The sequence below is a fragment of the Lathamus discolor genome, chromosome 5 (genome assembly GCF_037157495.1).
Source record: "Lathamus discolor isolate bLatDis1 chromosome 5, bLatDis1.hap1, whole genome shotgun sequence".
Lineage (NCBI taxonomy): Eukaryota > Metazoa > Chordata > Aves > Psittaciformes > Psittacidae > Lathamus > Lathamus discolor.
The window spans coordinates 92493720-92521381 of record NC_088888.1 but is presented as its reverse complement, the minus strand read 5'-3'; the positions used below and the strand labels follow the sequence as shown (position 1 = coordinate 92521381).

Sequence of the window (27662 nt, the reverse complement as noted above, 5' to 3'; positions counted from 1 at the left end):
GAGTGGTTGAAGGTGCTCAGCATTTTTGATGAGGTGTTATGATCACTTCATACCTAACTGTTAAAACATTTTCATGACTTCAGACAAGTCTTCTTTAGATTCCATGCACATAAATAAAATGTACCAAGGATTATACTAAGTAGGATTTTATGCTTATAGAGTTTTTATGGGCAATTTCCCTGCTGAGTGGAGCTCAGTAGCCAACATTTCAATTTCAGTGTGATATTTACTGTAATGAATGCCTGCAATTCAAATATATATCTCAGTCCTTTTGTTGCAATTCACAAAATCAACAAAGCTGTGACTTTGTCTACCAGTTAGCCTCCTCCTAGTGTTTCAAATAATATATTTTTATCATATTAGTACAGTTCTGCTTATAATTTTACCCACTACAGGGTATCTTAACTATTTTTAAGACCACAGTGCATGATTGTTCTTTTCTTTTCTTTTCATGTCGGGTTTATTTTGACTTTGTTGTAGAGGCTACCAGGTATATGATGGCAAGACAATAAAGTTTATCTCATCTATCTGCTATCCAGATGTCCAGTTCCTGGTTGTGATGGTCAGGGTCATATAACTGGAAAATATGCGTCCCATCGCAGTGCGTCAGGGTGTCCTCTAGCTGCCAAAAGGCAAAAGGATGGGTACCTAAATGGCTCACAGTTCTCTTGGAAGTCAGTGAAGACGGAAGGAATGTCATGTCCAACCCCAGGATGTGATGGCTCAGGACATGTCAGTGGTAGTTTTCTTACTCATCGTAGGTGAGTAACTATGGCTTCTATTTTTCACTTATGTGCATTATTTAAACTAGGTCAGCAAGATTTGAAATACAGCTTTCTGTCATGGCATGTCTCTGTCCCTTTTGGATTTCATTATTACTTTGAAAAATAACCTTTTCACATATATTTGTAGATAACTGGAAATCAAGACACGTGATTTTTGGGATGCAAGTCCTAGCAGATACAAACCTGAATCTGAATGCACAGGAAATTTTAGGGAAAAAAGTGTGAATGGCAATAACTGTAAATTTCTACTGCTTTATTGATTGATTTTGGACGAATTATATTAGGATAGACTTTGTAATACACATCTGAATAGCCCTGCTTTTCAGACATGTCAAACACATTGTTAATTCTCACAGAGCATGGAACTGAAGAATTTAAGGAACCAGTTCCATAAAAACAGAGTACTTTTAATAAGTTGGTAATGAAAATATTTGTGAAAAAAAATATACGTAGAAAACAACAGATTACTTAAACACATATTTGACAAAAGAAATATAACGTCCAATTTTCTATAAACTTAGCAAAAGTAAGAGAACTTCAGTGACATTTTTCATAGTTTTGAAGAAATTAACGAAGAGAACATGGCTGTTCTATTAGGGATAAATCTTGCTGCCATTTTAGATATTAGGTTAGAAGGAAGCAAGGATGTTCTTGGAGCTTTGGAGGGGAATCTCAGTTTGAGCATGACTACAATGCCAGAGCAAATCTCTTATTATATAATCGTTAATATGAAACTCAGTTACTTCATATATGTCAAACCGATGTGCCTAATTTGTCACCCTTCTCCAGGCAGACCTAAGTTGAACTTCTGTACCCTTTAGTTAACTAAACCAACCTGATATTGCTTTGTACTTAGTTCTAGATGTAGAGGTAAAATGTGTACTTGTTATTCCTTCTCTTGCCTGTAACTATTCCTTTGATTCTTTCTTTGACAATCCTTTATTGCTTAATCAAAGGTCTTACCCCTACTGCAACTTCTCTGGATTTTGTGCACATAGTTCCTATTTATTGTTTAGGTTCAGAGCTGGTTTTCTACTCAGTGTTTTTATGGTGCCTACCATGAAGGGATTCTGGTCCATGTCCTTAGTGGTCCACTGTATTACACAGCCTGCAGCTCCGACAGGTTTTAGAGACAGATGCGAAAACCCTGACCATTTGTGCAGATGTCCACATGTGGATTTAAATTTGGGACTTTCAGTAAAATATCAGTATTTTAGTTCATATTTCAGTTTAGCTTTCTTCATAATGTAGTATTTATTTAACTCATAGAGATCTGTCATTAAAGTTTTGAAATTATTTTATCTTTAGTTTAAAGGTACAATATAATTACTGAGAGATTGCTTTTAAGGTATATTTGCATAATATTTACATTTTCAAAGAGAAAATTAGGAGAGAAACCTAAATATATTTAGCCACAGAGCAGCCGTCTGCTTTCATGAGTACAATTATCGTAAGTAGAAACTTAAACATGTGAAAGATTTAACTTATAAAACTAGGTTTGGGGCAAAAAGGTCCATTGTTAGAGGAGAGCACCATAAGATGAAAGGTTGCTTAAAAGACTGACTGAAGTAGAACTGATCTTTCTTAACTGGTTGTATGTAACAAAGCGCTGTTATTCTAAGTGGTAAGATACTTAACAATTTTCTGAAGCTTCCATAAGCTACGGCAATATTAATAACAAGCCACATTATCTTAAAAATATGATTAATTCTTGTGGAATTATTAAGATGCTGTTAAAAAGGCTTAGTTCATTTGCTCACAGAAAGAAAACTGCTTTGAGCCATTTTAGATGCCTTAAGATAATTTACATGGCTTCCAGCTGTTGCTCAGAAAGGTAGGTCCAGTGTCATATTTATCAGTCTTGGTGATATGTCTTCTCAAATGGCATTTTATACCTGTGTATGGACAACTGAATCAAAGTCTGCCCCTAGCACTGAAGTTCAGAACATTTCATCTACTGTAAGAATCTGCTTGTAGTTGAACAAGATGTATTTACTCCTCTTCCAGTCAACAGAATCAACAGATTCCAGAGAGTTGTTGACTTCACTCAGTGAATTAGACACGTCTTAAATCAGAATTGTACCCTAAATGTCACTGAGTGTCAGTGGTGAGCAGGGTTCCTCTGCCTACAAATAGGTACCTTATGCAAATTGAAGTGTTCATAGGGCATGCAAGATGGCCATACTGGGTTGGCAAAAAAACCTGAAGGTTTGTGAGACACTCCAATTCTTTGATTATCACAGCTGAGAGCTGAGTATGCTTCTCAAGGGATCTGGAAGGGTGCTAGCCTTCTGAAATGAATGGGCCCCAGAGCTCCAGAGCTCCGTGGGAGCTTTGACATGTAGTTCCCATGCAGACATTTAATCCTAGGTGTCCTAATCTGGAGTTCAACCCACCTAAATTACAGACTATATATTTCCTTACCTAAGGATGAAATATCCCCTCACTTTTAGTGTATCTATCTGTTTTAATAGGCTGTGGCCTCATCTTCTATCTCTAAGAACATTTTGCTGTACAGCTATGGCTGTAAATCTCAGATGCCTTCTTCTGCAGAGAAGCAATGCTATGACAGTTATACAGTGAGACCAGACTTATGTACACTCTTTTGCAGGTATCTACGTTCAGCATGCATGGTGAGAAAGCAGGGCTATGACCATTAACCGAGCCAGTAAAAGCTTCTAGGAGAGTAGGAGTTAAAAGTCTTTGGTTTTACTTCTCTCCTAATAGGTGATTTTTCTTCTTCAATACAAATATTTTTCTATCAGCACACTTCTATAAACATATGCAGTAATTACATGTGTAGCTGTCCTTAATGTGTTGCGATTTTTATATTCTACAGCTGTCTACAAATGGCATATTTTATATTTTATATGCCATTTGTAGACAGCTGTTAGTATGCTATTATCCAAGCAGCTGTAATGCTCTGGAAACTGGAACGGCAGACTGGCTTGTGAAAATTATGCTAACTGTTGAATTAATAAAATATATATGTATATATACTGAGTTTTCTGAGGCAAAGCTTTCTTAGAGTTGCTGTTGCACTTGCTACACATGGTGTCATTCCACTGATATCAATGACCCTGGAGATGATCCACAAGGGCTGGTAAATCAGTACTTCATAGAAAACCTGCTCCAACTGGTATCACATAGTCTGAAATTTAAATATGTGCATATTTGTACATATATGCTTCTGAAATCTGAATCAAAAGTAAGTAGGTGATGGAAAAAGTCATAAATTTCAGTAAATTTTGAACCCTACCCTATGCAAAAAGGCACCAATAAAGGTTTCTGGATTTTTAATGTTTGTCATGCCCGTCTGCAAAATTTCCTATTAATAGTTCTGTTTTGTCAAAGAGTTTGCATAGGAAAGAATGACAACAGAGGGTTATGAGGAGGGACTTGAAGAATAGGATTAAGAGTGCTATACTTCAAAAAGGAGCCTGTGCTACCGGGAGAGGCCAGTGTGAAATTAGGTGGCCTATCAGCAATATGAAAGTGAATTGGAAGGCATGTAAGCATGGAGTCAGTAGATAGGTAAATGAAACAAGTTATAATGAAATGTAAATTGGTTATTATACTGTAGTTTTCCAGTTTGGTTCTTGAACAGAGCCTTACATCCTCATATTTGATTTGAGACAATTTTTCTGGATGGCATAATTTCTAATACCGTGATCAGTGGGAATTTCTCGGAATATACTTGGATTTATGCAGCCCTGCTCCTTAGTACAGAATGGGAAATGTGCATGTGTTGACATCAGTGGAAATTACATTCAGAAGTTCCTTTTCAGATCTCAAACACTGTTCTTGCTCCCATCTCCTGCCCACTTTTATTTAAATCAGCCCATTTGAAACACAGTAATAAGTTTTTAAATTCCTTTAGTATGGAAAATTGTTGTGGTTTAACCCCAGTAGGGAGCTCTGTGCCATACAGCTGCTCCCTCACTCACTCCCGGCAGGAGGGAGGAGAAAATCAGAAGGGTTAAACTGAAAAAACTCATGGGTTGAGGGAAAGACAGCTTAATAGGTAGAGCAAGAGCCACATTTGCAAGCAAAGCAAAACAAGGAATCTGTTCACCACTTCGTATTGACAGGCAGGTGTTCAGCCATCTCCAGGAAAGTAGGGCTCTATCACATGTAACTGTTACTTGGGAAGACACTGCATCTCTGGGTGTTCCCTCCTTTCTACATCTTCCCCCCAGCTTTTATTGCTGAGCATAATGCCATGTGGTCTGGGATATCCCTTGGCTCAGTTCGGGTCAGCTGTCCTGGCTATGTCCTCTCGCAGCTTCTTGTGTACCTGCAGCCTACTCACTGGTAGGGTGGGGTGAGGAGCAGAAAAGACCTTTACTCTGTGTAAGCACTGTTCAGCAGCAACTAAAATATCCCTGTATGATCAACACTGTTTTCAACACAAACAGAAAACATACCACCATACCAGCTTCTATGAAGTAAATTAACTCTATCCCAGCCAAAAACAGTACAAAACCATATGCTAGTAGAGCTATAATATACAAGAGATGAACAAATTATAAGTATTTTCCCCATTTACATGCTAGTGCTAAACAGAGAGAAAAATGTGGAGAAAGGGAATTTTTCTACAGGGTGCCTGTACCCTCAGTGAGGACAATGTGACTCCAAGATCTTTAAACAAGCTCATAGAATACAACTTGTATTTGCTTAGGAGGGTCATCCCACTGTCTGCAAAATGTCTAGATCTGCTGAAAGTAATGGACATAATCCAGTGTATTTTCTGTTCTGAAGGAATGTATGCAGAAATTGTGAGGTGGTTATGAGAAATGTTTGTATATGACAGTTATGGGCTATCCATTTTATGCATAGCAGGGCTTAGTTAATGGTAAAGCTCTCAGAAAGCCTGCAGGAAGACAATAGCAGTGTACTCGGTTCAGCCATCTCCTTACGTGTATGTCCTGAGGTGAAGGAGCACTGCCAGTGTTGCTTCCTCCAAAAACTGTAGGTTGGTCACAGCTCTGAGCTGCACAGATGCACTGCTAAGACTGGGAACAGGCAGATTAGGAAAAGATTAAAAGATAAAAAGATACAAACTCAAAGCAGGAGCTGCCCTCTGCAGCTGCTGCTAGAAGCAGGCAGGTTCCAGTACTCGCACAGATCCTCAGAAAACCTCTATCTCCCAAAGTCTCAAAGCATTCAGGAGATGACAGATGTGAGGGAAGAAGAATGGAGATGTAGATTTTTAATGTGCAGATCCTTCTTTTCATGAAATATGCTTTGCTAGAAATAGATACTGTCTAAAATACCTGCGTCATCAAACTCAGTTCCTGAAGGGAAGTTTTTGCAAGTGCTGCCTATGGTCAAACCTACTGATGTTCAAGGCTGCAGCTCAGACCTTTGTCCATAGAACAGCATCTCACCCCAGGGTTATCTGGGGTGGGTGTTCACAGGCAGAGTGACAAAGGGGCAGTAGCTCTATAATCCAGCTGCTTTGCACCTGCAAGAGCTTTCAGTCTTCGTTTGCCTGAAGTCACATCCTCTCTTAGCGTCAGCATTTCTCAGCTTCAGCATTTAAAAAAATAAAATTACTTAGCAATGGTTCAACGAATGAGTCTTTAAGACATTAGCTCTATGGTTACAAAGGGCCTGAGAAAGCCTCAGATTATTCTGATTTTTATGTTTTGTATATCGGCTCGCAAACTCTGTTATTTGAGCAAAATCAGTCGTGCACTCCTGGACCTGAAATAACCTTTGTGTTGACAGAGCACTGTATGAGGCTTATAGGTAAATCGGCAGGACTTATATTAAACTAATTTGTCTGAGATACTAAATGCCAGCTGCTCCTTTCAGTTCATAGAGAACTAAAAGTGCCCAGAATTTAGATGGAAGCAATCAGTTCCTGGCAGGTGTCACCTTTTCAGCAAGCTAGGAAGCTTGCATGAAATTAGTTAGTTGAAAAAATTGAATGAATTAGTTAATTGAAAAAATTGAAAAGAATTGAAAAAAAAAAAATAAAAAATCTGATATTTGCAAATAAATGCCAAGAGAAAAACTTAGAAGCTTTATTAAACAACTGCAAATATACTGTAAAGTTATAGTTGTACCCATTAACCCTTGTGTTTTACGTGTTTTCCTGAGCCACCTTTTCTCAAGACTGAACAAAGAAAGTTCTCTCAGCCTTTTGTCATATGGCAGGCATCCAGTTCTTTGATCATCTTTGTAGCCCTTTCTGGACCCCCTCCAGTCTGTCCACATCTTCATTGTATAGCGGGGAGCAAAACTCAACACAGTATTCCAGGTGTGGTCTGACAAGCGCCTAGTAGAGTGGATAGTGACTTCTGCATCTCTTCTGGCGATGCCCTGGTTAATGTAACCCAGCATCCTGTTGTCCTGCTTTGCCACAGGAGCACACTGTTCATTCATACAGAGCTTGTTGTCCTCCAGGACCCCCAGGGAGCTTTCCACAGAGCTGCTTCCCAGACAGGTAGATTTCAGCCTGTGCTGCACTCCTGGATTTTGTTTTTGCAGGTAGAAGACTTGTCTTTGTTGTGCAAGACTTGTCTTCATTGTGCAATGCTTGTTTTTGTTGTGCAACACTTGTCTTTGTTTAACTTCCTAAGTTTCTTGTTGGCCCACTCTTCCTTCCAAGTTACCCTGCAAGGGGAATCTCCCTTCCAAAGTGTCTGCTTCTCCACACGGTTTGGTATCATCACCAAACTTCATCCGAGAACACTTTATCCCATCTTCCAGATCATTTATGAAGATGCTAAACAGCACTGGGCCCAATATTGATCCCTGGAGAACCCCACCAGTGACAGGTCACCGCCTCACCCACTGCACAGACCACTAGTCAAGGTCATAATGCATCAGTTTCTCTAAGAAAAGGCTGTGGGAAACATAATGAAAGCCTTGGAGAAATCCAAGTAGACAATGTCCACTGCTTGCCCCATGTCAACCGAGTAGGTTACTTTGTCATAGAACATGATCAGGTTTCTTGAGCACGATTTGCTCCTTGTAAATCCATGCTGACTTTTCCCAATCATGTGCTTTATTTGCCTTGAGATCGCCTCCAGGAGGATTACCTTCATAATCTTCCCAGACTGATGTGCCTGTAATTTCCTGGATCCTCCTTTCAGCCCTTGTGGATGGGAGCGACACTTGCCTTCTTCCAGTCTCCTAGGACATCCCCCAATCTCCACAGCTTCTCAAAGATTATGGGGAGCAGCCTCGCAATGACATCAGCCAGCTCTTTTAACACCTCTGGGTGGTTATTGTCGGGGACCATCAGTTTGTAGGGGTCACACTGCTGTAACGGTCCACATACCAGCTCTTTCTTCACTGGTGGTGGGCCCGTGTCTGCATCAACCTGGCAATGCCCTTGTAGTTCTCAACAGGTATTTGCATTTCATCTCCAGAACTCTTCTCTTTTGGTTTTGAGCAGATTCGGAAGTTTGCAGTTAAGGCAAATTGCAAGCATCCTTTAAAGCACAAAGAATCTAAATTGCCAGATGAATTCTCAGGATGCTCTAAACTTCCAAAATACCATGTTTATGAGGAATTTGTGTCCGGCAATTATACAGGTAGGGAGTCAAAGATTAAAAAGCACTTTTGAAAGGTGTTCCTATGTTATACTGAAGATAACATTGAAAATGGAAAAAACTTTGAAGAGATGAAATTTTTCGTGTTCTTCCATTTATTTATTTATGAAACATAAATACTGCCAAACTTCATATTTTTAAGAAACTTTTAACATGCAACTTATTACATTATTTGATTGCATTTATTTCTGGCCAGGTCTACTGTCAAGTCAAGTCTTGTCCTTGTTGCTACAGTAAGTTGACAGAGAGCCATATTTCAGTCAAAATTAATTCACTCCTAATTCTTAATTTTTCACATTTTCCCTGGTAGGTTTTTTAAAGTTGTAGAGAGCGTTTGTTTGGTTTTAATCTTCATGTCCCCATCCTATTATTGATTCATTTTGCTGTTTCCCACCTCCTATTTTTTTCTTGCAAGCTCTATGTTGCAATTCAGCAGGAAAAAGTCATACAGTGTTAAGAGTATAGAAGAACCAACCAAACTCACTGCGTTTAACAATAATTACAGCTGACAATGACAAAGTGTCATCATGGTGGCATTACTGAAAGATGACAGACATGCAAATGTGCTGACATTTCCAAGAAGGCATAATAATAATATACATAGAGAAGAAGAGTATTAAACCTAGATCTGTGAAGTGGATCCTGCAGTACAAAGGAATTTTTTACTTTAGGAATTTTGTGTTGACCCATAAGTTCAAGGGAAAAGAGCCTTTATGAATGGCTTTTCGACACCTTCCTCTTTCCATTTTCCACCTCTCCTACTGCATATGTGCTGCCCCTTTTCACTTCCTGTTCCCATGACTCTTGTTTAGTCTTGCCTCTTACTTCTCCACTTCTCAGTCCTCAGCATTTGAGATAGCTGGCCCTCAAGCAGCTTCTCCTGAGTGCTGGCAGAACAGGACAGGTGATCTCACTGGTGATGCTTACAGCAAGCAGCCTTCTGCTCCTGGCCCTGCAGCCCTGAACGGGGCTGATGGCAGAGAAGGTGCTCCCAGTTGTCATATGCACAAAGCACATGGAGGGTCTGGCAGCTAAACACTAACTCACATCTGACCGTATCCAAGTCTGTCAGAGGCTTATAACTCTAACAAACCCACATTTCTTTTCATGAAGACAGCAGAATGAATCTCTAAACTCAGAGCAATACCCCATGAAATGTCAAGTCTTGCTCCAATTCATGGACAATTTGAGATATTCAGTGAACTATTTGGGCTTTTGTTTTTCTCCTATGTATGAAGTATGAAGAAAACAAGATACATGGACAAAACAATGATAAACAAATATATTCAAAGAAATGGAATTTTTTTTCTTGTGATGTTTGGAAAAAACTAGCCTGGCCTGACACCTGCCATGGAAGATTTCAGTCAGTTCAGTTAAAATTTGGTAAAGGGCAGAATTGACTAAATGCAGAGCCTGGTTGTTGAAACAGTTAGACCCTTTGACTGTGGGTAGCTCTGCCAGCTTTTTTCGTTACAAGCTGGAAGAAAGATGGAATAGCATTTTAATCAGATGTACAGTCTATTAAACTGGAAGGCTCCTAACAGAGAGCTAATCTAAAAAGACTTAAGAGATTTATGTTGGGAAAGTCAAGGAGAAAATAATATGAAATTCGTATTAGGAAAAGCAGACTGCACCATATAAACAAGAAAAATAGTTTTTGCCAGGCAGACCTGACAGATGACAGCAGATAGGAACTTGCACAGGTGCTTGCAATGTGACATCTCCTTGATTTCAGGCACTTAGCAGAAGCTGCCTGGTTATAAGCCTGTTTGTCCTCATTACAGACTTAGCCCATAAAAATGCAGAGATGACAACTGGATAGCTTTTTAGATTTCAGGTGGAATGAATTTTCTTCTTGGAAGTACCTTTTCCTATATGCTGTCTATACAAGTGCCTAGGCAAACTGTGCTTCATTTTAAGTACTTAAGTGGACTGGGCTTGATCACTAAACAGATCACTTGAAATTCTGAGATGCCTAAGAGCACTAACCAGAGGTATGCAGCTAGAAATACACCTTACTAATTTATACACAGGGAAGCCTCAGCCTATTTTCTCCCTCACGATACATACCGTATTTTACTGACCAGTAAATCCAGTGCTCTTCAGGTCATCTGCCCTGTTGTGTGCAGTCACAGGACAGGAGAGGCACTGGTAAATTTTGCAGTGGCCAGCCCCCTGCTGCTGGGGCACTCAGTGGTGCCCCATTGAGTGCACACTCCTTCGCTGTAATTTAATGCTATGGTCACCTATGCATTGTGTAATGTGCTGCAATGCTTCCTCACTCACCAAAGAATAAATAAGATTTTAGTCAAGAGACAAACCTCTTCCCCTGTTCAGAGATGATACAGCTCAGAGCTCATTAGCACATGTGAGAGGCCCACCCACAGAGCCTCTTTGCTGACTAAGCAACTTTAACAACATTTGCCACAGGACTACTGTGCCCAGCTGAAGGGAACTTTATCAGTGCTTTACCGTGCCAGCATCTCTAGGTTCATTAATCCTTTTTCTGGTGTGTATTTATGCCCCATGGGGATTCCTTTAAAATGGAGTCTGCTCTCAGAGCCTTATCTCTCAGCATGGCCGTGTTTACAGTTTCCATAATTTCTGTTTTTGTTTTTCTTACTTGAAGCTTGTTTTGTTCTTTGTGAGGAGCATTCCCTCCTGATTGAAAATTTAAGTGAAAGATCTTCATCACCAATAATCAGGTGTGTCATAAAAAAATTTTTAGCCAGGGAACAAGACCTAAAAAGGGCCACATTAATCAGAGTTATTCTTAAATTGAGCTGAACAGGTTATTTTTCCCCAACACCACACAAAGGCAGTCAGGGTTGTGTGGCCAGTGGGGAGGAGAGGAGATTCCTCTGCAAGCGGCAGCAATCTCCGTGCAAACAAAACTGGCTTGTTTGCAAAACCTCTCTCCTTTAACTCACAGCTCAGTAAGAAGCTGGGGAAAAGCCAGACACCCTTAAATGTAAATAAAACTGAGCGCTGGGATATGGAGGGTTCCTTTTATCTCGTCTGGAGTTGTGCATAGAGTATTTCATTCTTTAAGGTGTGTAGCAGAATTTACTCTTGGGAATAAGGAAATCTCTAAAGCTGATACCCTCCAACATAGAAAAAATAAATGATTCATGGATTTAATATTAAACCAAGGAAAGGGCTACTTTGATCACTGAGTTTGATCTCTTAACTTGAACTTCAAACATTACTAAATAGCTCAGGAGCTTAGTCATAAAAGCAAGGGTTTATCCATTAACAAAATAAAACAGTAGTTTTCACTGTGATCTGTATTTCCCTGAATTTCAGAAGGTTTACATCTGGGGCATGTTCTGAGCCTGTCTCTAGTTATATAAGGTCCCTTGAATATGAGTTGTTCCTTCCTCTAGTCTATGGGAATGTTATTTTTAATAAACTGGAAAAGTGTTTCATTTCATTAACTTTTTGAGAAATCACTGTGGTAGTGAACCTATAAACGTCTTACAGTTTTCATGAAGTTAGCCCTCAGGATGATTTTTGGTTACTCCCGGTTGAGGCTCTGGTTTCTTTACATCCAGTTCTTTCTTTTGTTTAAACTTCAGCACTTCACATACCAAATATAAAAGTCGCATTTCATTCAATCTTTGTCTCCTCCTTTCCCACTTCCCTACTTCTCTGCTTGGAAAATGTTTTCTTCACTTGGCAAAACAAGTACAATTCCTTCAGCTTCAAGAGGGACCAGACTGCATCTGTCTGCTAAGGCAAAAGATGTATTTAACAAGCACAGCTAGAACCCAGATAACTAAAATCAGTTACCCAGACAATTGTTTCACTTGATCAATGATCCTCCACTTTGGTGGCCTCTCTTGTTTGCATCTGTGAAGACAGTCCAATTACATTCTTGAAGCAGTTCAGGATTTTAGCCCCCATTTATTTGTTTTTAAATGAAATTTCTTGGTAAATGTGCATTAAACACTAGCTAGATATCCCTTTCGAACTTTCCCCCCACTAATTTTCCTTTTATTTTGGGACCAGTTTCACCTTATTTTCTAAATCCACTGAATATGTGGCAAGGCATAGGTTGCAGTAATGTAACCACAGTCCTAAACAAGAAAGAAAATCCATTCTTTATATTGTGTTCAACTCTAAACAGATGCAATCACCGTATATTTTTATCTTGCTTTGTGCATATATAATCTTTCTGCATACCTTCCAGATGCCTGGGTTTCTGTTAGTCACTACTCTTCAGGGAAGCTGAGTAAGATGTAAGTGTACATATGGATGTTCCTTTTTTCGTAGAGTTTATACAGGTACTAGCACTTAAGCTCTGCATGCCTCCATTTATAAAGTCTAACTGTAAAAAAACCCTGATGAATGCAGGTTGAACTTCATGGCATAAAACCTAGTCAGTCACCCTTTCTACCTGTCAGCCCTACAGGTGCATAGTGTGTAGAAATGTCTGCTGCATGGTCAGTGCCGTGCCATGCAAAGTGAAGCTGCATCACAGGTCATAGAATAGTTAGGGTTGGAAAGGACCTCAAGATCATCTAGTTCCAAACCCCATGCCATGGGCAGGGACACCTCACACTAAACCATCCCACACAAGTCTTCATCCAACCTGGCCTTGAACATCGCCAGGGATGGAGCACTCACAATCTCCCTGGGCAACCGATTCCAGTGCCTCACCACCCTACCAGGAAAGAATTTCCTCCTTATATCCAATCTAAACTTCCCCTGTTTAAGTTTTAACCCGTTACCCCTTGTCCTGTCACTACAGTCCCTGATGAAGAGTCCCTCCCCAGCATCCCTGTAGGCCCCCTTCAGATACTGGAAGGCTGCTATGAGGTCTCCACGCAGCCTTCTCTTCTCCAGGCTGAACAGCCCCAACTTCCTCAGCCTGTCTTCATACGGGAGGTGCTCCAGTCCCCTGATCATCCTCGTGGCCCTCCTCTGGACTTGTTCCAGCAGTTCCATGTCCTTTTTGTGTTGAGGACACCAGAACTGCACACAATACTCCAGGTGAGGTCTCACAAGAGCAGAGTAGAGGGACAGGATCACCTCCTTCGACCTGTTGGTCACTCTCCTTTTGATGCAGCCCAGGATACGGCTGGCTTTCTGGGCTGCGAGCGCACACTGCCGGCTCATGTTCATTTTCTCATCGACCAGCACCCCCAAGTCCTTCTCTGCAGGACCGCTCTGAATCTCTTCTCTGCCCAACCTGTAGCTGTGCCTGGGATTGCCCTGACCCAGGTGTAGGACCTTGCACTTGTCATGGTTGAACTTCATAAGGTTGGCATCAGCCCACCTCACAAGCATTTCGAATTCCCTCTGGATGGCATCCCTTCCCTCCAGCGTATCAACCGAACCACACAGCTTGGTGTCATCGGCAAACTTGCTGAGGGCGCACTCAATCCCACTGTCCATGTCAGTGATGAAGATGTTAAACAAGACCGGTCCCAACACTGATCCCTGAGAGACACCACTCGTTACCGGTCTCCAGCCGGACATTGAGCCATTGACCACAACTCTTTGTGTGCGGCCATCCAGCCAGTTCTTTATCCACTGAGTGGTCCATCCATCAAATTGATATCTCTCCAATTTAGAGAGAAGGATGTTGTACGGGACAGTGTCAAACGCTTTGCACAAGTCCAGGTAGATGACATCAACTGCTTTACCCTTTTCCATCAATTCTGTAGCCCCATCATAGAAGGACACCAAATTGGCCAGACAGTATTTCCCCTTAGTGAAGCCATGCTGGCTGTCACCAAGCACCTTGTTGTTTTTCATGTGCCTTAGCATGCCTTCCAGGAGAATGTGCTCCAATATTTTACCAGGCACAGAGGTGAGACTGACTGGTCTGTAATTCCCCGGGTCTTCCATTTTCCCCTTCTTGAAAATGGGGGTTATATTTCCTTTTGTCCAGTCGTCGGGAACTTCACCTGACTGCCATAATTTTTCAAATATGATGGCCAGTGGCTTAGCAACTTCATTCGCCAGCTCCTTCAGGACCCGCGGATGGATTTCATCAGGTCCCATGGACTTGTGCACATTCAGATTTTTAAGATGGTCTCGAACCAGATCCTCTCCCACAGTGGGCCCAAGGTCTTCATTCTCACAGTCCTTGCATCTGCCTTCCAAGACTTGGGTGGTGCAGTCAGAGCCTTTGCCACTGAAGACCGAGGCAAAGAAGTCATTCAGAACCTCAGCCTTCTCTAAATCCAGGGTAGCCAGTTCTCCCAAAAGCTTCCTCGGGGGGTCTGTTTTGTCCCTAGACTGTTTTTTATTTGCAATGTACCTATAGAATCCCTTCCTGTTATCCTTAACATCCCTGGCTAGGTTTAATCCTAACTGGTCCTTAGCCTTCCTAACCTGGTCCCTAGCTTCCCAGACAACATCCCTGTACTCTACCCAGGCCGCCTGTCCTTGCTTCCATTTTTTTATAAGCCTCTTTTTTCCTTTGAATTTTCCTCAGCAGCTCCTTATCCATCCAAGGAGGTCTCCTGGCCCTCCTGCTGCACTTCCTTCTAGTTGGGATGCAACACTCCTGAGCTTGTAGCAGGTGATCCTTGAATATCAACCAACAGTCTTGGGTTCCCCTGCCCTCTAGGGCTATATCCCATGGAACCTTACTAAGCAGGCTCCTGAAGAGGCCAGAGTCTGCTCTCTTGAAGTCCAGGGCAGTGAGCTTGCTACACGCTCTTCTCACTGTTCTGAGGATCTCAAATTCGACCATCTCGGGATCACTGCATCCAAGGCTGCCCTGGAGTACCACATTCTCAACAAGCCCTTCCCTGTTGGTGAGCACAAGGTCAAGCATGACACCTTTCCTTGTTGGCTCCTCTATTACTTGCAGAAGGAAGTTCCAGCCATTCACTGCTCCATTTAGCACCCATGCCCAACAAAAGCATGTTTCCAATATAAATGATGTGTTATGATGTTTTGCCAACCAGCAAAAATTGAAACTTCAAATTTTAGCACATACCTTACAGGAAGTTTTCACGATCTGACCCTAGATCACTTTGATCTAACAGTTTAATTCATTCTTCATAGTATTTTGTAAATTATAGCAGAAGTTGGCTTTCAAGGATGATGTACCACATCATAATTTTATTTCTGAAATTACAGATTAAGCCCCACAGTAGAAACTGATTGAGAGCCAAGACACATTAAATCTCAAAAAGAAAATATGTTAATGATCAGGTGGCTGTTGATACCTTGTCTCTGTGGCAGCAGGAGCTTATAGCTCCTGATGATTCAGGAACTCAAAGGGAACCAGGAGCTGGGTATTGGTGCTTCTCATAACCCCACCGAGATGCTGTAGCTTCAAGCCCTGTGGCATCTGAAACCTGACAGAGATAAATGGTGGTTTAGTACTTTTATTACAGCAGTACTCCCTGCAGTGTAGAAAGCCTTATTCACTTTTTATTATGGAAAGAATACTCTACTATGTTTATGTTTTCTTTTGCATGATTTCTCATGGGTATAAGAATAATGGCAGTAGCAACTGAGATAACTGTGATTAATTTTGTTAGTTCTTTGCTGGAATGAAGAAGCTGTAGAATTCCATGTTTCTGTAAAAGTAAGTGTAAGGTTTGTTAAAATACAAAAAATCAACCAAAGCAAGATTGCACACTAATTCCACTTACAACAGAAAGTTTATGACAGACATCAACTATAAAGGCTTTAAACTTGATAGGAATATAAGTATTATCCTTATCAAAAGTACTAGCTAGTATGTTTCCCTTGGTCTTTTTTGGTTTTTGAGAAGTTTAAAGCATAGTTTACTTATTTCTTGAAGCACTGCAATGGCTTTCTTTTATGCTTTCCTGTTTGCCAGTCATAGGAAGAAAAATATATTCTCAAGATATTTGAGACAAATAAAATCATACCTATTCCTTTTTGTCTTCTGTCTCCTTCTAACTCCCAGTCTTCTAGAAGACTCAAGTCACTCTCAGCCTTACTGGTATCTCAATTCAAACTTTTTGGTTAACTTTACAGCTCCATGAGGTTCAGCCTTTGTCCAACTTAGCCCTGATTTCCATCTTACCTTCCTATACGCCCTCTTTTGGTTGTTCTCAATTTAGAGAAAACGCAGTTACCTTCAGGAGAAGTAATGTAGTCAAGGAATTTCCATGCAGAATAGAAGCTTATCCAAAAATTCCTAATTTACTTTTTAAATTATTTAAGGTATTTTTAGATAATTAAGAATGGAGCTGGGCAAAAAGGATACATATTGCTATCTTTGGTTTATTCATTTCTGAAGAATTTAGCTAGGTTAAATAAACTGTGGTAGAACTCAATCCTCTAATTTAGATTACTAATTTAGTATCTGCTTCATTGAAGTGCCTGGTTCAGCAAAGTGAGTGTTACAATATAATATAAAATTAAGAGAGAAACACATTTGCTGGTAAAGATCTACAGAGGAAGTTGATGGCATGGTATGGCTTTGGCATGTTCCCCTGTGTGGAAGTTAGTACATCTGAGAGTTTTGAATGCTCTCTTAAATTGCATAAAGCCACAGGAAAAGTTAAGACCTTCTGTTCATTCATAACCTCCTCTAAGGAGAGATGCATAACAATATAAGGTAGTCATAGTGGTATCTAATGCATATGTTAAAGCCATGAGGGTCAGGAAAGCAGTAAGAGGAAGCTTGTGATGCGAGCATGCAGTTGCATAGAAAGGAAGCCCTTTTGGCCAAAGCCATCCTCTGTCTGTGCACATTGTATTAGATCATCAATGGGAAGAACAAAACTAACCTGGTTACAGGATGTGGAAGCCTTCCACATCCTCACTAGTAGATCCCAGAATAGGCAGCCCTTTGCCTTTCCCCTCACTAGCTCATGACTCGTCTGGTTGCCTCTGGAAGAAGGTAGATAATCCACACAGAAAAACTCTCCAACAATTCCTGCAGCAAGAGCAAAGCACAGGACCCAGATCTTCTGTTTCTAGTTTAGGCAGAGGACATCTATTACCAGTATGACCGAACTGCAGCAGAGATATAAGTGATGTATAAGTGCCTGCCCTTCAAATAGGTATCTTTCTGGTGGAGATAGCATGGGCCAGAGGCAGTTGCTGTTAGGCAGCCAGACTGTGGCCACCCTATTTTGTAGAGTAGTGCAAATATGGGACATTGTACCTGGGGCCTCAGGGCGAGACTGTGATTTGGAGCATGCTGAATATACTAGTAGAGAGGTAGCCTTTCAGACAAGCTTTGAAGATATCTACAGGTTTAGGCAGTCCTGAAAATTGGATGTACATAAATAACCGTGGCCTGGGAGTAAGACTGGGTTTGTTATAACAAAATTTGGATGTAGGCACAGTGAATCTTACACTGGATTTCTTATGCTTGTGAATATACTTCTTTTTTGGTTTGTTTTATGGGTTGGAAAGGACCTTAAGATCATCTAGCTCCAACACCCTCTGCCATGGGCAGGGATACCTCACACTAAACCATCCCACACAAGGCTCTCTCCAACCTGGCCTTACACACTACCAGGGATGGAGCATTCACAACTTCCTTGGCAACCCGTTCCAGTGCCTCACCACCCTAACAGGAAAGAATTTCCTCCTTATATCCAATCTAAACTTCCCCTGTTTAAGTTTTAACCCATTACCCCTTGTCCTGTCACTACAGTCCCTGATGAAGAGTCACTCCCCAGCATCCCTATAGGCCCCCTTCAGGTACTGGAAGGCTGCTATGAGGTCTCCATGCAGCCTTCTCTTCTCCAGGCTGAACAGCCCCAACTTCCTCAGCCTGTCTTCATATGGGAGGTGCTCCAGTCCCCTGATCATTCTCGTGGCCCTCCTCTGCACTTGTTCCAGCAGTTCCATGTCCTTTTTATGTTGAGGACACCAGAACTGCACACAATACTCCAGGTGAGGTCTCACAAGAGCAGAGTAGAGGGGCAGGATCACCTCCTTCGACCTGCTGGTCACACTCCTTTTGATGCAGCCCAGGATACGGTTGGCTTTCTGGGCTGCGAGCGCACACTGCCGGCTCATGTTCATTTTCTCATCGACCAGCACCCCCAAGTCCTTCTCCACAGGGCTGCTCTGAATCTCTTCTCTGCCCAACCTGTAGCTGTGCCTGGGATTGCCCTGACCCAGGTGTAGGACCTTGCACTTCTCCTTCTTAAACTTCCTGAGGCTGGCATCAGCCCACCTCACAAGCATTTCGAGTTCCCTCTGGATGGCATCCCTTCCCTCCAGCATATCAACCGAACCACACAGCTTGGTGTCATCAGCACACTTGCTAAGGGCGCACTCAATCCCACTGTCCATGTCAGTGATGAAGATGTTGAACAAGAGCAGTCCCAACACTGATCCCTGAGGGACACCACTCATTACTGGTCTCCAGCCGGACATTGAGCCATTGACCATAGGTCTTTGTGTGCAGCCATCCAGCCAGTTCTTTATCGACTGAGTGGTCCATCCATCAAATTGATGTCTCTCCAATTTAGAGAGAAGGATGTCGTGTGGGACAGTGTCAAACGCTTTGCACAAGTCCAGGTGGATGACATCAGCTGCTCTACTCCTGTCCATCAGTTCCGTAGCCCCATCATAGAAGGCCACCAAATTGGTCAGACGGTATTTCCCCTTAGTGAAGCTATGCTGGCTGTCACCAACCACCTTGTTGTTTTTCATGTGCCTTGGCATGCCTTCCAGGAGAATCTGCTCCAAGATTTTGCCAGGCACAGAGGTGAGACTGACTGGTCTGTAATTCCCCAGGTCTTCCATTTTCCCCTTCTTGAAAATGGGGGTTATATTTCCCTTTTTCCAGTCATCAGGAACTTCACCTGACTGCTTTGATCTTTCAAATACGATGGACAGTGGCTTAGCAACTTCATTCTCCAGCTATTCTTTTTATTCTTTTGCACTTTCAAGTGCACAGTTCTTGTTGACTGTTTAGGGTTTAAATGCCATGCTTCTAGGCTCTTTGAGGGATAATTTTATTTTGAGGAATTCTGTAAGTTTTCATCAATCAAAACTTTGAGTAAAGGGCTACAGACCAAGATGAGAGTAAACTATCACAGCTGTTACAATGCCCAGTGATGCTAACTTCTGATAAAGAGGCCCAAGTATGAAGGAATTCATTAAATCAATTAAAAGGATACTAAAATTAAGTCAATGAAAATATGCAGAAACTTTGCATATACTGTTACCTTCCATTCCCTTACCTGTGCAAAAGATTTTTTTTACCCAAATATTGATCCACTCCTCCTTAATCTTCCTCAAGGCTGCCTTTCACACTTCAGGAAAACAGTAATTTAACATTACACAGTGAGTCCATAGCAGAGCTTGGAGAAGTAATCTGATACCTACCACCTAGGTTACACTGAAAAGCTACTAGATCATACAATTTAGAATCACAGAATCATAGAATCATAGAATAGTTAGGGTTGGGACGAACCTTAAGATCGTCTAGTTCCAATCCCCGCTGGTATTGTTTTATTATATGTCTTCTCATTAACAGAGCTGTGTAAAATATTGAACATTAATTTATTTGCTGAGAAAAGGAAGGGGTTTTTCAGTTGTTTTTTTCTGGGAAGAGTTTCATTTTTTGGACAGCTGCACTTGATAATAGTAGCCCGGGTTTTTCAGAGAGACATTTTCAATAATTAAACATTATAGTTAAATTAGAGCACTTTATTTAGTAGAAAGTTAGGTCTTTACTTAAATAAATGTTTTTAATCAAAGATACTACATTTCCAAGAAACTTTTTCCACATTACAAAGATTATTTTACTATTAGCTTTGAATTTGATTTGCACAATTAAAAGTGGTAAAAAATGTCTGCCTTTGGATCTGAAGAGGAAACATAAATGTGACTGTATGCAATGGGAAGTACGTGACAGTCAGTTTCAGTGGCTATAAACCTTAAATGTTGAAGCAATAGGGAATTTTTTAGCACGTTTTTTTGCAGTAAAATTCCTTTCACTGCAAAAGCTTGTTCAGAATAAGACTATAATTTTCTATCATTAAATTTATTGAATATATATTTTCTCTTACCTGTAATAGTGCACCTACACTAATGTCGAGATTTTGAAAAAGGGGATAGTTTGGCAATTACAATTATTTATAAAATAGCACAGTGATTAGTGTTTTTATTGTTTATTATTTTCAAAATGACATCTGCTAAGCCTGCATTTGCTATCAACCTGGTTTTATGATGCAATTAAAAAGCTTAATATTTTGGCAACATGGGAGATGAGATAACTGAGTCTACATCAATGAGTGTAACAAATATACATTATAAGAGAGATATATCCCTCATCAAGGCAAGGTCATTTTTATAGCAATGACTTTTTTTGGACTTAACAAAAAACAACACATAGTTACAGCCTTTTTAAGAAACAATTTAGAAAAGGGCAATTTGGCCAGCTCGATAGGTGATATTTACAAAGAGAAGCATAGCTTATAAGAGTTAGTCATTTGGATGTGGAAGATAGCTCATGCCCCCTTCTCTCAGCATTCAGTTCCATGTTTGAACATTTGAATTTAAAAGGGTGGAAGTTCAGGGCAGGGACATATCAATTCAAAGGTTTTAAAATAAAACTTTTTAATAAGAGCATTGTGCCTGTAGAAAATTGGACTGTTGTTCCCAGGCTTGTAGTTTCACAAGATATAACTGACTTTTATGTTAGCTGTCTATACAAAAAGAACTTGGAAGAAAGAACAAAACCATGAAATCACTACTGGTAAGCCCTTTTTTTTGGCCTAATACACTCTTTTGGTGCTAGGCAGTGAAGATAAACTTGTCTCTGATACAGTTTTTATTACAGGGTTGGATTAAAGATTTATTTTCAATGACTTATCAAAATTAACAGGCTCCTTACTGTTCACAGTTTATCGGGATGCCCCAGAGCTACTTCAGCAATGAAGAAAGCAAAGCTGTCTGGTGAACAAATGCTAACAATAAAGCAGCGGGCCAGTAATGGTAAATTTTTAATCGTTACCTTTATAAATATTACTTCTTTGTAAACTAAAGTTGTCTTTATTCTATTGGCTCTTTTTCCTACATGTGTAAATCTTTGTATAAATAATGAATTCACTGCCAGTAGAAGTAGGCTGTGGATATCTGAGCCAGCAGAGGAATGGTCAGGCTGCTGGTCTGTTATGTCTACATAAATCTAAAACACTAAAATATTTCCAAGTATAATATACCATTACAATTTTCTGGTTCACATCTCATTCATTAAAGGTAGATAATTGGTCTTAGTTGTTGCAGGATTCAGAAGAGAAAAAGGTTTAATTTCCAGAGTGTCAGGTCCTCATGAGGTCCCTTGAATTCATTTGGAGCTGTGACTCTGTAACCTCTGATCTTGTGCCATTACATTTCAAATAGTCTGCAATCCTTTCTGGGAACCCTGAGTTGCAAGGAAGCTGGTAAAAGTATCTTGGATAAAAATCCAAAATCTAATAGTCAAACTGCAATAGAAGCAAAATGTAGGTGCTTCATTTCAAATAAGTAATGAACAAAAGACTTGTCTGAGAGGTGCCTAAGTCTTGAGTTTTCTTGGAAAACTTGATGCAGTCACTTAGTCTGTGACTGTGCATTGCCTTCTTAATTTCTGGTGTTGACTTTGAGAACCACAAAGCATTTCAACACAGTGCAGGAGGTGTTTCAGCCCACACTGCCAGCACGGCTGAGGGAAGCGTTGACTGTCTTCAGCAGCTGGTAACCAGGGAGTGGAAAGTCTGGATGTAATTTTCACTGCAGCCTGGGAAGTATTGGAAACTGTATCTGCTATGCCCAGGAAGAATGCCTTAAGGAGTGGTACATATAAATTTTGGGTACTTAGAGGGATACAGGGCATCCTTCCTATTAAGAGTTAGAGACTGTGGGAAAAGGAAGGCAAGATTCACACTAGAGTAAGAATAAGAGAGTGGGAACATCAATTCCTCTAGCTTTAGGGGTTCAGACTTTGACTTGGGAGAAAACAGGTCTATCTCTTCCCAGGACTTTTTATTTTATGCTTTGTTATAGTAATTTAAAGGATAAATAAATAAAACCTCTACAGTTTATTCCTGCCTGAGTCCTTAAAAGTGCAGGTACCTTTAAAATTCTGTTCTCTAAATGTCTGTGCCATAAAACCCCAGAAATCAATTTTGCAAATTATTCTCTAGATCATTATTTAATAATAACCTTCTCAACCATGAACTGACTAAAAGCAAAAGCAGGATTGCAATATACCCCAGCACCTCAACAAAATTTCACTGTGCTGGGAAAAAAAGAAGTCTTCCGAAATAGTTCCAAATTATTTTTATGGTGCTGTAATATTAAGAGACTAGCATGTCAAGATATTTTCTTTTCCTTAAGAAGATCTGCAAGTGGACACAGTCTTTCAAATAAGTTACATATGACAGTGGAGCAGAAATTATTGCTGCAGGTACATTTCTCATGATATGAAGTTAAATCAGTACATGGAAAGAAAAAGGTGTGTCTTATTGATCCTGTAAGCATTTTCAACACTCTCACTGGAAAATTACTGCAATTTTCAAAAGAAAAGTAGTGGAAAATAAATTGGTTTAACTTCCAAAGAAAAGTTTGAAGAACACTTCCTTTTTCTTTTCACTTTAACACTTTTGCTTAAAACAAATTTGTTTTCAAATATGGAAATAATTAATTCACTGAATTATGATTTGAAGCTTAATTATTTTAACACCCCTTTTATTTTTATATCACACAGGTATAGAAAATGATGAAGAAATTAAACAATTAGATGAAGAAATCAAAGAACTAAATGAATCCAACTCCCAGATGGAAGCTGATATGATTAAACTCAGAACTCAGGTAACAGTTTTATGAAGCCCTAAATTCACCTGCTTTTTCTACGTGATTGATTAAAAGAAATATAGGAAATATATTGTTCCTTTTTATGTTTCTTACATATTAAGATTTCTACCTGTGATTTGCATTTATAAAGTCAGAAAACCATATCCATTTTGCAATTTCCACACCAGTTACAAGCATCATGGTCAGCTTTGCATTTCCCCTTGATAAGGTTGTACCTTTTTAATAGCAGTTAAAATATTGTGTGATATCATGGACATTAACAGAAGCTACCAGGTGAAGGAGTCCAGATGAACAACATGACTTTTCCCACTTCTGTCTTACAGAGAAAATTTAGGTAGCGAGGTGAATATCTGTTACATTTCACTTCATCATGTGCAACGCTAGGCAGCCCTTGGTGACAGTAGTGGTTCCACACAGATCCAGTTTAATTCCTTTTAGTTTCCACATAAAGGAAAGGCAAACCTAAGAACAGACTATTATTTAAAACCTCATTATAGAGCAGTCCTAAAACTGGATGGAAGAAGCAAAGGAAGGACATGAATTTCATTCTTTCCCTGGCATTTTCCAGTGTCCAGCATAGCTTCTGGTGCTTTTTTCTTCACATGATTTGAGTATAGACACCAACAGGGAGATTGACCACAGTTCTTGCCATTTATCAACCTTTAGTCCAATGGTTATAATCATCCAATTGATCTTGATGGAAACAGTGTAAACCATTCTTTGTTACTTCTTTGCTGCTTGTGGAGAAGAGTGCCATGTCTGTTTTCCTCTTCCTCTTGTATACTCATAAACAGAAGGCAGGATCAGCCTCTTCAACTTGTTCTTTCTTTACTTCTTAACCTTAGCCAAATTGATACTGAAACCTAACTTCTATGTTATGCCTGTATTCAGGGTTCTTTTGTCATTATTCAGCCTTTATAGGATTTGACTTATGTTTTCTGATGTGACCCCATATAACTGTAGGGTAATAAGGACAAACTCTACAAGAATGTAAAGCAAGAAGAATAATCAGTGGCAGGAAAATTACATTTATTTACATTGGAAGAATTTGGTTCTAAGTTTTGAATCTGGCAGCTTCCAATCTGTTGTGGCTTAAGCCCAGCTGGCAACCCAGAACCACACAGCCGCTTGCTCACACCTCCCCCTTTCTCCCCCCACTTCTGGAGTGATGAGGAGGAGAATCAAAAGAACGTAACTCCCACAGGTTGAGATAAGAACAGCCTAGTAACTGAGGTGTAACACAAACCACTGCTGCTACCACCAATAATAATAATGATAGGGGAAATAACAAGGGAAGAGAATACAACTGCTCACCACCCGCCGACCGATACGCAGCCTGACTGAGCAGTGATCTAGCCCTTCCAGGCAACTGCCCCCAGTTTATATACTGGGCATGACGTGCTGTGGTCTGGAATACCTCTTTGGCTAGTTTGGGTCAGGTGTCCTGTCTCTGCTTCCTCCCGGCTTCCCCTCCTCCCTGGCAGAGCATGGGACTCAGAAAGTCTTTGGTGAGAGTAAACATCACTGAGCAGCAACTAAAAACATCGGTGTTATCAGCGTTGTTCCCAGGCTGAAAGTTAAAAACATAACACTGCACCAGCTACTAAAAAGGAGAAAAGTGACTGCTACTGCTGAACCCAGGACACAATCATGTTTTCTTTTGCTTAATACAACACTGTAGGTGTTTTTTCACATACTGACTGATTTAGCTGACATTTAAAAAAATATAAAGCAGTATGGCTGTTATGTGCGCATTAGATAAATGCTCCAGTAGTCAATAAATATCTGCATTTTTAATTTTGGTTTTGGCTAAATGAATTTAAAAGGATATATAAATAAAGCCATGATAACACTATCACAGGCATAAAATATGTGTTTTATGAGTTCCCAAGATGTAGCTAGGAGTTTCACATCAAGTTTTGATGTGTAATGAGTACAGAATCCATACTTCAGTGTCTCAGTTCTAGCTGGGATCTACACTACCTGGGATCACAGCATATCTGTGGTAAAAAAAGCCTCAGCTGATGATTTTGCCACCAAGTAGAAAGGATGCTTTTCACACCTTGGTGCAACAGTTTTAGAAAAAGGGTAGAATGACTGGCAGCGACACATCCTGTCATTAAGATAATTAATAGGAATCTAGAAAATGGCACTACAAGAGACCTTGACATGTTGTTTTGTCCATCAGCCTCCCTTTCCTACTTCCCAGCTCTTCCTAAGCCACTCCTGACAGGTGCTTGTCTAACCTGTTTTTTACTTACTTACTACACCAAAGATTCCGCAGTCCCTGGGCAGTCAGGTCTAATACTTACCTATTCTTACCCAACTAGCTACTGACGCCTAGCAGAAAATCTTAGCTGAGCCAAACGTAACAGGAACTCAGAGGCCTCAGATTTGAATTCATGCACACTCCTGAAGATAAGCAATTTACATTTCCAACATGTAGAGAGTTACATCATAGTCATTATCAATCTATTGAGAGGATCAAAGTCAACAGTCCATTATATTTGCAATAATAGAATTATATTGAACAAAACAAAATGTTTGCTGATAAACCTTTAGAAAATCATTGTGCAACCTAGATTTCATTCACAGACAGGGAATACACAATGGGAAGATAGCAGTTCTGTGAACACCAGAAGTAGCAACAGTCTTGCTTCATACGGATTTGCATCCCGTATGGTTGTAAGTGCCAGCAAATGTTTTTCTTACAATAGGAGCTTCCCCTCTATGTAGAATCTGTTACGTTTAAGTCATGCTGCAGTCTTTTCCTTAGCTGGAGCATTCATAATATTCTCATTTATTCAGGTGCCTTTTACCTTAAGAAAGTATTTTTCATCTAAGGCTTTCTAGTAAATTTGTTCAAAAGTATGAGAGGGGCAGAAACACGTAAAGGTGAGCAGGAGAAAGAAGAATCTGCAGATAACTGTGTGTTTCATACAAGCAACAGGTTATCCTGTTTTCAGAATAGATACAAGTGAACATTCATTAGTTGCAGGGTAAAATGCTGGGAGGGAAATTTCAGCCTTTAAGCAAGTGGATACAATAATTAAGCATGCCAGTTATCTTAAGATACATGAATACTAAATGCAACTGTGAGAAACACTGATCAGCTGCACAGTATTAGCATATGGGTAGCATCCCACTTGAAAAAAAATACAGAGAATAAAAGACCTATTCAAGTAGCAGCATTCAGCTACCGCAAAAATCTGCAAAATGTCAGCTCCTACTCATAGTAGTGAGGCAGCAGCACTATGCCATGCTGAACTGGGCCTTCATCAACATCAGACTCTTCACTTTGGACTGTAATATAATAAACAGTTTTTTAGGGTAAAAATTGTAGCATGCCTTTAACAAGTACCTATGAAAGATGTTTTGCATTTGCATGCAGCATTTGTCTCCATCATAAAAAAGCTGAGAGCAAAACAAGAGAGGAGGATGTGTTTCCAGTTTCAAAGCTGAAGTATTTTGCCTGCTATTATATGTTGTGGAAATACCTCAAAATCAATTAATTTTGACAAAACCAAGCCCCTGCAATACTTACAGCTTGGATTGACTGCAATACAAGCACCTGTAGTTAAAGTAAGAGATACTTAAAGATCTTTTTAGGTAGCCACATCACTTGTCAAAGTTACTTCTATCAAATGGGCAGTATTTCCATAAGCAACTGAAACTTTCATTTAACCAGAATAAAACTTAAGGGATCTAAGTACCTGATTGTGCCAACAATTTCCTAAAAATCTACTCATCCATGGTCAAGCTAATGTTCACTTAAGAACCTTTTCTCCTTCTGCCTGCTACTACCACACAAACCTGCAACCTTCCCATCAACATTTAAATTCTATCGATTCTTCCCAGAGTTGCCAGTGAAGAAATGGATAAAACTCATTTTGAGAATTCAGAAACTTGTGTTCTTTGGCATTTTTTCCACTTCTCTGATTTTATTTTTTTTCCCCCCGTCATCAATGCATACTTCAGCCTACACACATAAAAGCACACTGTACACTTCTTTGTAGAGGTTAATGGTTGTCATCCACTTTGGAAAGTAAAGGACAGGTCTACAGAGGAAAGCATAGACAGATACAAGCTCTGCATATCCTCTTGGTGAGCCAGTGCTCATCTGAAGTCTTTATAGCTTCATTAGCACAGTGCTCTGCACAAGCTGGGGTAAACAGCCTCTCAGCAATGCTTTTTAGCTCAAGAAGGGCACCATGCAAGGTCAGAGCTAACTTGAATCTGGTCATCTGGGAACACCGGCAGAGCATACAGGCAGAGAATACTCTCATCTGTCTTCACCTGTACATGTAGTCATGCCCCAGAGACCCACCTTCCCAGCTATTGTACAGATTTTCTTCAGTTCCTTCAGTTTTTCAAGTCATTGCATGTATTAGGAAACTTTCTGAATTTGTATGTACATTGCAATAACATGCAACTGTTCAGCTTTCAAAAGCAGCCCTGTGAACTTGCATAGATTCAAATTATACTTAAAAAGAGCTAAACACTGGCAGCAAGGAGCTGTGCATGCTTAACTAACTTT

General features: G+C 40.2%; 1 protein-coding gene across 4 annotated transcripts in view; it reads left to right on the top strand.

The window, feature by feature from the left end:
* MYT1L (myelin transcription factor 1 like) overlaps nucleotides 1–27662 on the top strand; it is a 129846-nt gene that overhangs the window by 100548 nt on the left and 1636 nt on the right. For 3 of the 4 annotated variants that reach the window (XM_065679185.1, XM_065679184.1, XM_065679183.1), the window contains exons 16-18: nucleotides 540–761; nucleotides 21174–21265; nucleotides 23019–23122. In XM_065679185.1, the coding sequence (XP_065535257.1) occupies nucleotides 540–761; nucleotides 21174–21265; nucleotides 23019–23122 (418 nt within the window). Of the gene's footprint in view, nucleotides 1–539; nucleotides 762–21173; nucleotides 21266–23018; nucleotides 23129–27662 lie in introns of all 4 variants that reach the window. The other variant, XM_065679186.1, reaches the window with a different exon arrangement.